Consider the following 14,302-nt stretch of genomic DNA (forward strand, 5'->3'; position numbering starts at 1 on the left):
CAGATTCTGATTCTGTAGGCCTGGGGTGACGTCAGAGGGATTCTTAACATCAGACAGATTTGGGCAACACTGTAAAATGATAATCAAATGATAGCTAACATTTCATTGACTTGGTTTTAGGCCAATTCCTTGCACAAAAGAAAACCGAAGAGGCTCAGATGTTGGTTATTATACTTTTCCTTTGGAGCACGGAAGGACCCAAAGTCTTTGCAAAACCACAGGTTTATTTGAACTCCAAATTAATTCCCAGACCATGTCCACCGATATAAAGCATAAATCCACAGGAAAGATGGTGAGGAATATGATACTCCGTTAAAAAAGCACTTCATTTTTTGGGAGTTAGGGCACATGACTCCCTGAGCTAACATGCTATTCTCTTTGTTTTGATTTCTCAGATTGCAAGTTGGAGAGGGTAATAGTTGCTCCCAAAAAGAAGATATTTGAAAAATACTGTATTCCTGGGGTCTTCTAGAACAGGAGCAAAATAGCAAAGAAGAAAAAATCCTGAGCTGGAAATTGGACAGTATCAGGAAACTCTGTACATCCACCTCCAGATTAAAGTTCCTTGGCAGGTGGGCAAGTGTCCTTAATTCATATTATGAATTTTTCTCCCTCCTAGAAGCTGGCTTGGGATTCATCTGACTGGGAGGTGGTGGGAGTGTCATGGGGATTTCTAGCAACTTCTCCAGCTAGCTCTCACAGTACTGTCACAAATGACAAGGTGCCCTAATGCTGTCAGCAGATGCACTGGGCTCTTCGGAGCTCCCCTGGAGTCCCAGTACTTCAGATGCTGCCACCACCAGATCGCCCAGAAATCCACCAGCTAGCCCATGAGAAAAGGCTTTGAGAGAGTGGAAAGGAAATTAAATCTTGCTTTTCACTATAGATAATGTAATCTTCTGCCAAAATTTTTCAGGAAATTAATTTCTAAAAATTAGCCCTATATACATAAATATAACTAGATCCTTAATTCAAAAATTTACAAAATCTTTCTTCTGTTAGTGCATTTAACTAGCATTTCAATTTTTGCTCTAATATTTATAGAGATTGGAATGCTCTAGATAGGGTATTATTTTTTCATACTTTCTGACAGCTATGAAAAAATAGCATTTATATGCTCAATAACATTTATTGAGAATTTACTAAGTGGCAGATATTTTACTAAGCACTGTCTCCATCCTCAACTGGAAATTGAGGTTCCACAAGTCTGGAGAACTTATCCAAAGTTGCTCGATCCATGAATGGTGGAGCCAGGATCCAGTCACAAGTCCATCTGACTCCCATCCGTAACAATTACTTGACTGTTGGTCCCATTCACACTGTCAACATAAGTAAACTTCCCTCTGAAAGTTCCTTTAGACTTAAAAGAATGCATTTTTCAAATCGAACTTAAAAAATGGTTAACTTTATTACTGAGAATGATGACAACTGCTACAAAAGAAATATGAATAATCAGGAGACATGATTTTTCCTACCATTTGTGGTGACTTTGGTTTTTTTTCAGCCAGATTGTGAATATCAGGAGCCAAGAGTAAGCTGAAAACTCCTTTAATTCCAGACCAGGCTATCACAACTCCCCATCTCCAATTATATTCATAACTCGAACGCATCAGAATAGGGCTCACTAACACAGTAGTAAGCAACCTGTGGAGAGACAAACACTTTTTTTAAATCACAACTTATGTATTAATGTTATTCATGGTTGAAACTATATACTAAATATTAAATTTCATGTGAAATTTTTCAGGAAAGAGAAGATAATCCAGTTTATTAATAACTTGTTCAAACCTTCTGGAACTAACCCAATCTACTGTCTAAATTTTGCATATAATACTCAAGTCTTGAAATATCATGCTAGAAGTTCTATACAAATATAAGGACTTATCATTAACACCAGTGTGTACCGTTTGGATTTGGGTGGTAAATTCCTGCAGGGAAACTTCTCAAATAACATTGACAAGCTCATCTATTCACTGGAAGGGAATTCAGGAAGGGACTCAGAAATTAGGACATGCATATCATAGCCAAAAAGTAAAATTATCATAGACACACTAAGAAACTGAGTTCAACCAAATTTTTCTTGAGCTTCCACAAGAATCATACACCAAATATCACATAAATAACTTCAATTTGTGCCTTCTTTCTCTACAAGTAATTTTTCTCTAGGATGCTGTGCCTAAATTTAGAATCTATCTTTGTGGGGTCTGTGTCAAAAGAATATCAGTGCTGTCCTTCAAATGACAGGAGAAATAAAATTGATGTGTTCTCAGCCTCAAAAAATATAGTGTGTATCAGTTGCTCAGCTGGGAATTTCACAAGACAATCTGAGAATTCCTGTCCTTGAGAGACAGAAAATCTACTGTTACCATCTATAACGTGTATAATTACTTTGGGCAAACTTTTCTACCTTGCGTTTGAGCCTTTTGCAAAGTAATTCCTACTAACCTCTTCGGCCTTACTAAATAATCTTTCTCTAAAACACCGTTGAGTCCAGCCAAAATAGAACAACTTATGTCATGTCCTAATATCGAAAAAAAGAGGTAGTATAGCAAAGGCTCTGGAGTCTACCTGGATCCAAATTTAGCCTTCTTTTACTAACTATGTAAACTTAAGCCAGTTATTTAACTTTTCTAAGCCTCAGTCACTTCAACTATAGAATAGAGATAATAATAGTAATCGTACTTGCCTCAAAGGATTATTATGAAGGCTCAATTAAATAAGGTGACATTCATAGGGCTTAGAATGATGTTTGAATGTGGTCAGCATCCAGTATGTGTTAGAAATTACATCCAGGCCATTGTTTGGTTCATCCTCTCTGAAATGTTTTTCTCAAGAAGTTTCTTATGAAAAGCCCACCTATACCTTGAAGTTCCCTTAGGAACGCTACCTCCATTAAAGCCTTTCCTCTAGTGAGATGGAACCATAAGTTCACACAAAATCTCTGGCACTTACTAACCTTTTGACCTTGGGCAAGGGAGTTTGCCTTTGTTGGTATTTCTTTGTCCATAAAACGGAGATAATAATTCTTATTTCCTAGTGTCATTATGAAGATGAAATGACATCATGAATGTGTAGCTGAGTCCAAAAATGTTCAGAAAGCCCTGTATCTTTCTTCATACTCTGTGACCAATGTCAACTTGTACATGAGTTCCCATGGTAGAAGCAAATAAACTGCAGACACATCTTTCTGTGTGGGAATGACTACCTGAGCTGCACACAATGTCTTCAAAGTCAACAGAAGCAACGTTCCATGGGAACATCTTATAAAGTAAGCTCCCTTGGGCCAGGCCTATCCTGAGTGGAAATGACAATGTTTTTGGAGACAGTGTCATAAATTCTTATGGAAGACATGACACCACAAGTGGGCAAGGGCATTCTAGAAAAAGCAGGCTTGTTAGAGTCAAGTTTAAATGACAACTCTGTCCTTACAAATTGGGTGACTCTAGGCAAGTTTTTAAGCTCTCTGCACTTCATCTGTGAAATGATGCAGTAATACCTACCTCATAGAGTTGTATTAATATTTAATGACATAATGTACATGCTAAGCCCTTAATAAATGGCTTTATCATAGCTATGATAATAATAAATGATGATGAAAGTTAACAGAAATGTTAGGAACCATTAATCTGGTCCAGTGATGCTCAAACTTTAACAAAGCATGTTGAAACAGTGTCCTGGGCCTCATCTCCAAAGATTCAATTCAGCAAATTGGGATGGGCCCAGGAATGTGCATTTCTATCAAGCTCACAGGTTATGCTGATGCTGCTGTTCTGCCCGCTCTCATTTAACAGATGAAAACTTGAGGAGTAAACAGAATTTGCCCCAGGCACATTGTGAGCTATTGACACCAACCCAGGTTTCCTGACTCCACATCCAGAAATCTTTCTGCTATAACCCACTGCTTCCCAATTATAATTCTGGGCTTGAGAACCTAAGTCCAGTAAGCAAATTTTAAGATATAATTCTTACCTCACAACATTTACTGTTGCAAATAAGATGAACATGAAACTCACAGTGTGAAATCGAAAATACTTGATTTCTCCACATCCAATCACAATGCCAAAGAAAGTGTATATTAAATCTTGGAAGACAGATGAAAACATTTTGAAGAACCTAGGATGAATGGAAAGGAAATCACATTTTAAGCAATGTGTTTGTTAAATAGTTTCTTTTTTACATAAAATCATGTATCACGTATCTGCTGTTCTTGTCTCAGCAGAGGTCTTTGCCTCCATCACTGTCATAATCAACATTTAAAAGTATTTGTTGGAACTAAAATACACTCAGTTCCATATTCCCCATTACCCTCATCACACCAACCCATGGGCTGCCTCTCACAGCAGAATGATAAGAGCAAGTCAGAAAAATAAGGATCCCCACGCCCCCAGGTTGGTGATATGGGAGTTTTGCTGAGATTAGCTGGCAGCATATCGGCTGTCAGTCCTGCCACAGCTAAACCCAGAGCTGAGCTTGCTGCAAGGAGCCACCTAGTTAACCTTGACTTTGTGATAGGTGACTGGATCACCACAATGTCCTCTACACAACTTCTCCTTTTGTGATTTGCAGGAAAGTCCCTTACCTTGAAAGTCTCTCCTGTCTGCTTCCCCATCTACTGAATTTGTAAAAATCTAGTAAGGCTGACTCTAATCCATGTTCTTTACAAAACCGTCCTAAGCACTCTTGCTGGAAGTGATCCTCCTCTGAATCCCTACAGAGCCAACTGCCCACACCACCATGGTTCTTAAGCAGAGAAGAGCATTAGAATCATCCAGATTGCTTTCTAAAAGTCTATACGCCTAGCCCCACCCCCAAAGATTCTTACTAAGTAGACCAGAACACTTCAGTTAGGGCCTGGGGCTATTCTTGTTCCCTGTGGTAACAGGCCTGGGTGAGGGCCAGGTCTGATTTCTACAGGCAGATCTCAAGTCCTGTCTCCTCTTGGTTCCTTCTCTTGGGGCTTTCCCTTTCAGCTGACTGGGTGAGGGTGTCTGCCCACAAGCCAGTCTCCCTATAGGTGGGTCTCAAAATCGACACTCAGGAAGAAGCATTAGGAAGCCTCCCTTTAGCTGCAGATATCAACCATGTTCTCTGATACAGTATTACTACAATCAAGCAGACAGTCTGATTCTCTATCTGACTCCTATCTCTTGATTCAATTGATTCAGAGCTTCTAGAAGGGAAAGGTATGCATGGGACCTCAAACCCCAATGCTTCATTTCCTGAAAAGTCAGAAATGATGAATAACTGACTGAGTGGAATACTTTTTAAAATGTCTCCATGGGACCTAAAAAAAGCTTTACATGTAGTAGTATCCCAATAAACCTATAATTATTTACAATTAATGTGAGTTTCTTACATAAGCATGTCTACCACTTAACAATAAGCACCTTCTAAGAAGGGGCTTATTTTCCTGGCCCCAAACCTAAGATACAATGTCCAGGCCACAGGAGACACTAAAAAAGGATTGGTCAAACAGGTGGAAGAATAAACAATTGAATGAGTAAAGTGAGTAATTTATGGGGCCAGCCCCGTGGAGCTGTGGTTAAGTTCACACGTTCCACTTCAGTGGCCCAGGGCTCGCCAGTTCAGATCCTGGGTGCAGACTTGTGCACCACTTGTAAAGCCATGCTGTGGCAGGCGTCCCACGTATAAAATAGAGGAAGATGGGCACAGATGTTAGATCAGGGTTAATCTTCCTCAAAAAAAAATGAGTAATTTATAATGATGCTGACAAATAGTGTGACTCAGCTCAGGAAACTAAAGTAAACTAAAAGTATACGTTCTATGGATTAGTTCTTTCCAAGCTTCTGGATTTTGACAACCCATAAATTGTCATTCACATATCCACAAAACTAGTATAGTTACAGGCCATTTTTTTTTCTTTTCCAAAGTAGAGCTATAAACAAGAAAGTACCATCTTCTATTCATAAAAGCAAGAACACTTTAAACTCAAAAAAAGTAGGAAGGACACAATTTCAGCACAATGGATAGTCCTTTACATTAAAGAAATGAATCTTCATGGGAAAACTCAGGATTATGGTTCATTTTTTTCATTTCAACATCTGCTTTCATGTGATGTGAGAATTTCTACACTAGACTCTGATTTGGTGTCAAAAAGTTCTGAAACAATTCTGTAATTTAGCACAGTCTCTCAGAGAAAGGCTAACTCGTTTGTCAGAAAACTGACAAATGGTTTTCCCTCTGTCCAGAGATGTCCATATGACACCTTGCATTACCAGGTGTAAAGGGGAGGTAGGAGTTTTGCTGTGTTGAATCTTTCTGCTACTTTTCTTTTCTAGCTCTTCTCATATTAGGATACTGTCATTCAGGTACATTATGAATAAATGTATTTTTTAAACTTTTTAAACTTTAAACAGGAATAAAGTCTTTTTTAAACTTTCCACAATTCAAAGTAAATTTTTATCAGAGTTATTTATGTATAAAAAGCACTATGGTCTCTGAGCCACTGACACGTTATTCATAATAGAAATATCAATTAATGTCAATAACTGTTGGTACCTTAAGTTCTTTTCAAATATAACTGGTAGTAAGATTACAATTAAAAGGTAGAAAAAAGTTATAAAAAGGAAATTTTATTAGTGTCCATGAAGGCAAGACCATTTAAGCACTAAACTTCTATGAGACCTATACCAAGTACGTAACGGAAGACTTACTTAGTAATTATGAACTCCATCCTTGGTTTAAAGCTTAAGGAATCCAAATTCAGTCCTACAGTGATTAAAGCAACCATACCTGACATTCCAAAAAATTCCACTGGGAAGAAAAACAATGAATAAAATTAGTTGCTTTCAAATCTGCATACTGAGGTACTTTATCTCAAGTGACAAATTGGTGGGAAACTTTCAGAGTAGTAGCTCTTGGAAAGTTGCTTCATGGGATTGGCCTAATCCTATAGATTAGGAGTCAGCAAACATTTTCTGTAAAAGATCATATAATAAATTTATAGTCTTTGTGGGCCGCATAGTCCCTGTTGCAACTCCTCCACTGAGCTGGTGTAATGCACAAACAGCTGTAGGTAATACATAAATGAATGAGGGTCCAATAAATAATAGACACAGAAATTGAATGCCACATAATTTTCTTGTGCCACAGAATATTCTTCTTTTGAATTCTTTCTAAATCATCTTAAAAGGTAAAACCATTCTTAGCTCATGGGCTGTACAAAAATAGGCGTATTTGGCCCACAGGCCATAGTTTGCCAGCTCTGCAGTGGACCATCATTGAGGTTTAGGGCAAATAGAAAAATAAGTTTCCCAGCCTCTGCCCAGCATCTCAGGGACGTTGTGTTGCATGTCCTAGAGGTCGTGGTCCAAGCTCAGGGCTTCTGTGGTGACTGCAGGGCCTGCAGCCTGCTGTCCTTTGGCCTGATACAGACTCCCCGAAAATTGTAATTCCTTTGGCTCTAAACAAATGTAGTCTGAGGCAGGAAAACCAAGTAGGAAGAATGTTCGAATATCAAAATACCAACAGTCCTACGCTGCAGAGCCTTCAAATAGCACATCGTAAATAGACAGAAAGGAAGGGAAAGAACATGCAAGGTAGGAAAGGAAGCGCTTTGGAGCAGGACAGAGCTGGTTGCTCTGGGAATGTGACCTCCTCTTTCTCCATTCGTGTCCCTGTCTCTGTAAAATGGGTGTAAAAGAATGACGCCTCATAGAATTGTTGTGAGGATTAAATGAGGTAATGTGAAAAGTGCTTGGCACACATTTAAAACCATGAATAAACGATAATCTTTATCATTATGTTATCGTTTTTATGTGTTCACTTTACTGCATAATAAATCAATACTGTTTACTAATTTGAAGAGGATTTTATTATTCTTTGGTTTATCTAATCACTTAAGTCCACTTTAGATGCCTTTGTATCACTTATTTAGCTGAATTTAATATAAATAACCAATGACAGTAAAACTAGTACTGCTGAGAACTGTCCTTCGAAATCTTGTTTCCAATTCCCAGAGAATCAGAACTACTGAATTTTAAAGCTCATCATAGTCTTTTTCAGTAACAGTCATTCAGAGACAACGTCTATGAGGAAACCACTAAATGACTTTCTTTTAAAACTGATATCTTATGTAGTATAATCCCAATGTTATAGGAATATATGGTGTGAATGCATACTTTAATATACAGATGTATTTTTTCAAAGGCTGAGAACATACACCAAAAGGTACCACTGGTTAAATTTATAGCAGAAGTTTATGGATGATTTTTTTTCTTCTTTGACTTTTTGAAATTTTTCCAAAATTCTACAATGAATATATATTACTTTTATTAGAAAAAGAAAGTGTTTAAAAAATTACAAATGCTATTATACTAAATTGTATTTTAAATGTTCCAGAAGAGGGGTAAAAGTCATGGAATATGTTATAAAGGAAGCAGTTTTCATCAGGATAGACCCAAGGAGTTAAAAATAGAGAGGCAAAGTTTTTCTTACTCAATGGAAAGAAACCATCACAGAAAATTAATGTGGCAGACAAGGGGCTCTCTCAATCAATCTCTGTCTCTCTCTGGTTTAGAAAAAGTGAAGGTCCTCCGCATAGGAGAATCAAAGGGATTTTGTTTTCTAAAAGCAACAGGATTCAGGAATGGATGTTCCTATCTAGAATATATTAGGGTGATGACTGAAGGCCTTTGACATTTATAGCCTGGACCAATGACAACAAAGAAGAGACAGCAGGAGCAGGCAAGAAGGGGATGCATTGTTTGTAGAGAGTTTTAAAATAATGAAAACTGACTAAAGGCGTCTTCTTTTCATTATCTCTATTCCGCAGAAGTTCTGAACGATATCACTTGATAAACTATTCCTCCTGCCAGATAGACCCCTCCCACCACCTCTCTTGGTACACCTCTGGCCTAGACTTTTATATAACCCACCATCTCTCAAGAATTATACATTGACTCTCTTAAAGTGGCTTTTGTACACTAAATTCAAATTTTCTTCTGTGGACTGATATATTAATATTTCCAGCCATGCTACCTGTCAACCAACAATGTTCCATAAGCATGGCATCCTTTGTCTTTGTAGCAATGTCTGTGCAATTTTTGACCATTTTATTTCATGAAAAGGAAAGAATGTGCTGATACAAGTGATTTCTAAAAGTCCAGATGTCATGAATTTAACACAGTAGAGACAAAAATGGAAATTACTATGTGCGCTCAAAGAGGTGACTCTCCAACCTCAATGAGACACTCCTTGGACTTAGGCCAGTTGACAGTGTGTTCATTAGTGAAGGAAAAAAATAAAATTAGACAACATGACAGCAATGTAACATAAGGGAATGTGTAAATGAGAGTTTTATCTATGTTTAGCTTTCTGGCAATGGAACTTCTCCTGTTACCGTGCCTATTACTGACTTTGCTGTCAGGAACTGATTAAGTGTAAGAATAAAGGACTGTCCCAAGTTCTTTTTTAATCCCTGAAGCAGAGGAAGGTGTAATGGAGGAGAGAGGCGTATTAGTTCCCTGGGGCTGCTATAACCAAGTACAGCAAACGAAGTATCTTAAACAACAGGAATTTGTGGCCTCACAGCTCCAGAAGCTAGAGGTCCAAGATCAAGGCTTTGGCAGCAGTGGTTCCTTCTGAGAGCTGTGACGGAGAATCTATTCCAAGCCTCTCAAGCACTGACTGGAAGCACCTCCAGTTTTTAGAAGGAACAGGGAAGGGAATCCACATTTATTGGTGGCCCTACCTTGAAGCCAGTGATGTGCTGATAAATGTTGAAAACCAGCTCTCCTGGGGTTAAAAAAAAAAAAAGCACTACTGGAGGTATCTGCTAATTTCTACTGTGTAATTACTTCCACAATGCCCAGTTTCAAGCTACCAACATTACGTCACTTGAACACAGAGTTGGGAAGAAATGTGCACAATCAGCCCTTGTGAGCCAGTAAGTGCTATCTCCAGCACACCAGCATGAGTGAGTCATGCAGCACACATTAGTGCCTGCAATGCCCCTATAAATTAGGTGTTATTATATCATTTAAGTTATTTATTTATGTATTTTTTTTTTGCTAAGGAAGTTTAGCCCTGTGCTAACATCTGTGCCAATCTTCCACCACTTTGTATGCAGGCCACCACCACAGCATGGCTGATGAGTGGTGTAGGTCCACACCTGGGATCCGAACTCATGAACCCAGGCGACTGAAGTGAAGTGCACAGAACTTAACCACTAGCCCATGGGGCTAGCCCTTGTATCACTTTTATAGATGAGGAGACTACCTAAAGCTTAGAAAGGTTAAGTAATACTCCAAGGTCACCAAGCTAAGAAATTGTGAAGCTGGGATTTGAACTCATGTCTTCTTAACTCCAAAGCTTTCTGTGGACTAGCACCAGTTTATTCCACCAACATGTGTTAAATTACTATTGGGCACATGGCAAGTGCTAGGCTTGGCTAGGGGAACACAGAAAAGAGAAAAAATAAAAAGATGAATAAGAGACAGCCTCCACCTCAATGGTGGAGGTCTAGTGGAAGAAATGGAAATATTAAATTTAAAAAAATTTCTTCAGAGATTTAAGGCATAAAAGGTTCACAGGGGAGGAAAAAATGAGGAAAGTTGAGGGAAGTGACCTTTCAGTCAATATTTTCTACAATTTTACCAATTCGGGGCAGTGAACAACACCCTGTGGCAATTTATCTGTAGAAGCAGCAGTTCTTATAGACAACAGGAAGTGAAAAGAGGAGTAATTAACCTCTTGCTACATGTGGTCTTTCATGGATGGAAATTACTCCACTGTGTGAGATAGGAGAAGAAGCAGAATTTGACCATTTTGCCAGAGTTAGTATGGCTCTTTGGGACTGGTTACTTTAAGCCAGTAAAAACTTTAAGTCCCAATATCACTGGATTAACTAGCAAATGATTGTCGGAGGTCTACATGTGCTGGGCACTCTGACACCTGCAATTCATCAGCTCTCCTGCTTCTCCTCCAGATACAAGGACGCCTGATTTCTCCCCCTCCTTTCCTGCCTCTTAGCCTCAGATAATGGCTTCCATTTCTACCCTAATTTCATGCCCTCAATTTGGTACCCATTGAATTAAAGACTGTTGAGCTGGAAAAGACCTCAGGAGCATCTGTCTCAACTTCCTCATTTCAGAGACTATGGGTCAGAGCAGAAATCAGCTCAGCACTGATTCCTCTTCCAGGGGACTGCCAGTGACTAAATGTAAGGTCAAAAAACAGAGTTTGAAAAGAATAAGAGAGTAACAACATAGACGAGAAATGCAAAGGGAAGGGACATGGAGCTGAAATTAAGTGATGTTAAGAGACCAGGAAAGAGCTGGAGGTGGCAGAAAGATAATATGACAAGACGCACAGAGGGACAACAACAAGGGGGAAGTGATCGAGAAGAAGCAACTGGATTTGAGATCAAGGGAAAATAAAGATGCATTAAGTTCACTTTGAGGATAGCATTTTTTGTATTTGTTTCTGCCTTACCAATGTAGAAAGTCATGTACACCATTGAAACGCAAATAATGACATTAGTCAGCGTATTGCTAAAAAGGTCAGTCAATGTAAACTGAATGATTCTTGCACACCAATATCCACATATTATGCTTCCAAAAATGTCCATGGAGAGGTCCACAATCATGTGTAACTCTAGAAATAGAAAATAAGAAAAAAAAAGAAGTTGAACTATGACTTTATTTTTTTCTTTCACTGATGACATTTGGGTCTATGTACTTTGGTTTGCTCTTGAGATTTTGAGTGGGGACCTTGTTCTTCAGCAGAGGGGAGTTTCCCATGAAAGCCTGGCAAAAGAGGCTCTCTGGGGATATATTTCCCTGACAGCCTGCAGCTCCAGGTTTACTAATGCAGGGACAGCAGACTCACATGCTCTCATGAGCCTGGCAGGGACCATAAATGTGAAAAGCCTGTGACAAACTGGAGAGTGAATGTCCAACCAAAGGACATCTAAATTCAAATTTTTTGCAAACTGTCAAGGCCAAGCAAACCGTGTCCAGGATCCCTACCAACCTGCAATCCATTTGTGACCCCCGCCCCCACCCAGGTGGCATTTGGGAAATGGAGAAGAGAAATTTTCTGTAGTCACAGTAACTGGGGACAAGAGTGGCAGTTAGTGAGCAGGTATCAGGCAATGCTGAGGGGAGTACTAAACAACAAACATTGTCCCACCCCAAATGCTTATAACTCCCCCATTGAGAAGCACTGCCAACTTCTCTTTATTACCAATATTTCTTTCTCCTTTTAGTACCTCTCTCCTCCTACAACTATCACATAAACATATCAGGACAACACCTTTTCCTTCTTTGTGCTGTGATTTTTCCCCCTTTATTATCTACTACACCACATCTGGAAACTTAGTGAGGTAACAGCCTTCATATCCCAGTGAACTTTAACCACCTGAATCTGACTATTATCACTTCTAGGACCTGACTCTCCAGTACTGCTTGAACTGTTCTGCTTTAGACTCAAATCCAGGACCAACCCAATTCTTAACATCCACTCACTGAGGTCCAGATTGATCCCGGAAAGAAGTAAGTCTGAGCTAAATGACACGTGTGTATGAGAATGCATGCACATGTGCACGTGCATATTGAGGGAGATGAAATAATTTCTTTAACACTCTTTCCCCCTTAAAGTCCAAGAAAACACATGGATGGTAATTATTTTCTTGTTACCTGATATACTACTTTAATTGGTCCAAGAATAAAGTATAGGGAAAACCGTAAAGTGAAGACATCTCGAACGTATTTTAATTTTAGAAGGAATTGAAATGCACCATACAAGAATGATTTTAGAAAATAAAAAGACAAAAAATGCTCCTACCCCTAAACATGGGTAAGTGATGTGAGTGTCTCCGAAACATTCCAAAAACAATGGATGTAAAACCACAGATGATCATTGATTCCCCTCTAATGATATCAGTATACATTTTGGAAATGCCTGGAAAAGGAAATATAAAATATAATGTAATAAGGTTCATGAAAATTATGCTCTTGCACAGGAAACACAAAAGGAAAAGAGAAGGAATATGCTAGGAAAAAAAAATGAAGGCCACCATGCCTGGGGTGGGTCTGTAAGACAATCATAATCACCACTTTTTAATCTGTCCTTTGTGCCTTATGTATCTCCGATGGCAAAGGTACATGACAATAGCATTCCTTGAAGTCTTCATAACCTCAAACCATACTTGAGTTTCAGAACGAGATAAAACACTTCTCAGGGCACTGTATTTAGCTTGAATAAGGATGAATTGTTAGACTCCAAAAGAATCACATTTTATAAAGAACTATAAAATATGACCCAGCAATTCTATTCCTAGGTATACACCCAAGAGAATTGAAAATGTCCACACAAAAATGTGTACATGAATGTTCATGACAGCATTATTCTGAAGAGTCAAAAAGAGGAAAGAACCCACAGTTCATTAGCTGATGAATGGACAAACATATGTGGCCTATCCCTACAATGGAATATTATTCAGTCACAGAAAGGAATGAAGTACTGACTGACACATGTTACAACATGGATGAACCTTTAAAACGCTATATTAAGTGAAAAGGCCACACATAAAAATGTAACATATGGCTAGATTTATATGAAATGTCCAGAATAGGCAAATCCATAGATGGAAAACAGAGTAGTGTTTACCAGGGGGTTACGGGATGAGGGAGTGCATAGTGACTGCTAATGGGTATAAGATATCTTTTGGGGATTATGAAAATGTTATAAATTAGATGGTGATTATGGTTGCATAACTGTAAATACTTTAAAAACCACTGAATTTTACACTTTAAAAGCATCAATTTTATGGGATAAGGATTATATCTCAATAGAGCTGTTACTAAAAAAATTGAGTACCCATCTTATTGGTACTTATTCACTACCAGGTTTAATGGAAAATATAATTAAATTAATCGTCCAGTGATATACAATTTATGAGTAGGGTGATAGTGACTGGTACTTGCCCATCCAGTATCATCCTCTGTTCTTCTTAGTGAAAAAAAACCAAAACTGGTTTTATTCAGGGTGACAATGTGCCCGGCTAAACAACCACCTTTCCCCAACTCCTGGGCTTCTAAGAGTGGCCACTGAGATATAAGCAGAAGTTACTGAGTAGGACTTTTGGGAAATTTCTTGGGGGAGGAGGTGACTGAACTGAGGGGAGCATCTTTCTGGACCTTGCCTTTCTTCCTCTTCCTGCCTGAAATATGGATGTGATCACTGGAATTTTAGCAGCCAACTTGTGATCCCAAGGATGGAAGCCTTACACAAAGGATAGAGAGGCAGATAAATAAGTCCCACAATTGCTACCATTTTT

At 38.7% G+C, this 14,302-nt stretch overlaps 1 protein-coding gene across 1 annotated transcript in view; it reads right to left on the reverse strand.

Moving 5' to 3' along the window:
- Positions 1-14,302, reverse strand: part of SLC9C2 (solute carrier family 9 member C2 (putative)) — an 85,580-nt gene that overhangs the window by 58,876 nt on the left and 12,402 nt on the right. Inside the window, exons 5-9 of the mRNA XM_046682676.1 lie at positions 12,808-12,924; positions 11,455-11,616; positions 6,675-6,774; positions 3,970-4,113; positions 1,476-1,644 (exon numbers count right to left, since the gene is read on the reverse strand). Of these exons, the coding sequence (XP_046538632.1) occupies positions 1,476-1,644; positions 3,970-4,113; positions 6,675-6,774; positions 11,455-11,616; positions 12,808-12,924 (692 nt within the window). The remainder of the gene's footprint in view (positions 1-1,475; positions 1,645-3,969; positions 4,114-6,674; positions 6,775-11,454; positions 11,617-12,807; positions 12,925-14,302) is intronic.

This window comes from Equus quagga, chromosome 13 (genome assembly GCF_021613505.1).
Source record: "Equus quagga isolate Etosha38 chromosome 13, UCLA_HA_Equagga_1.0, whole genome shotgun sequence".
Lineage (NCBI taxonomy): Eukaryota > Metazoa > Chordata > Mammalia > Perissodactyla > Equidae > Equus > Equus quagga.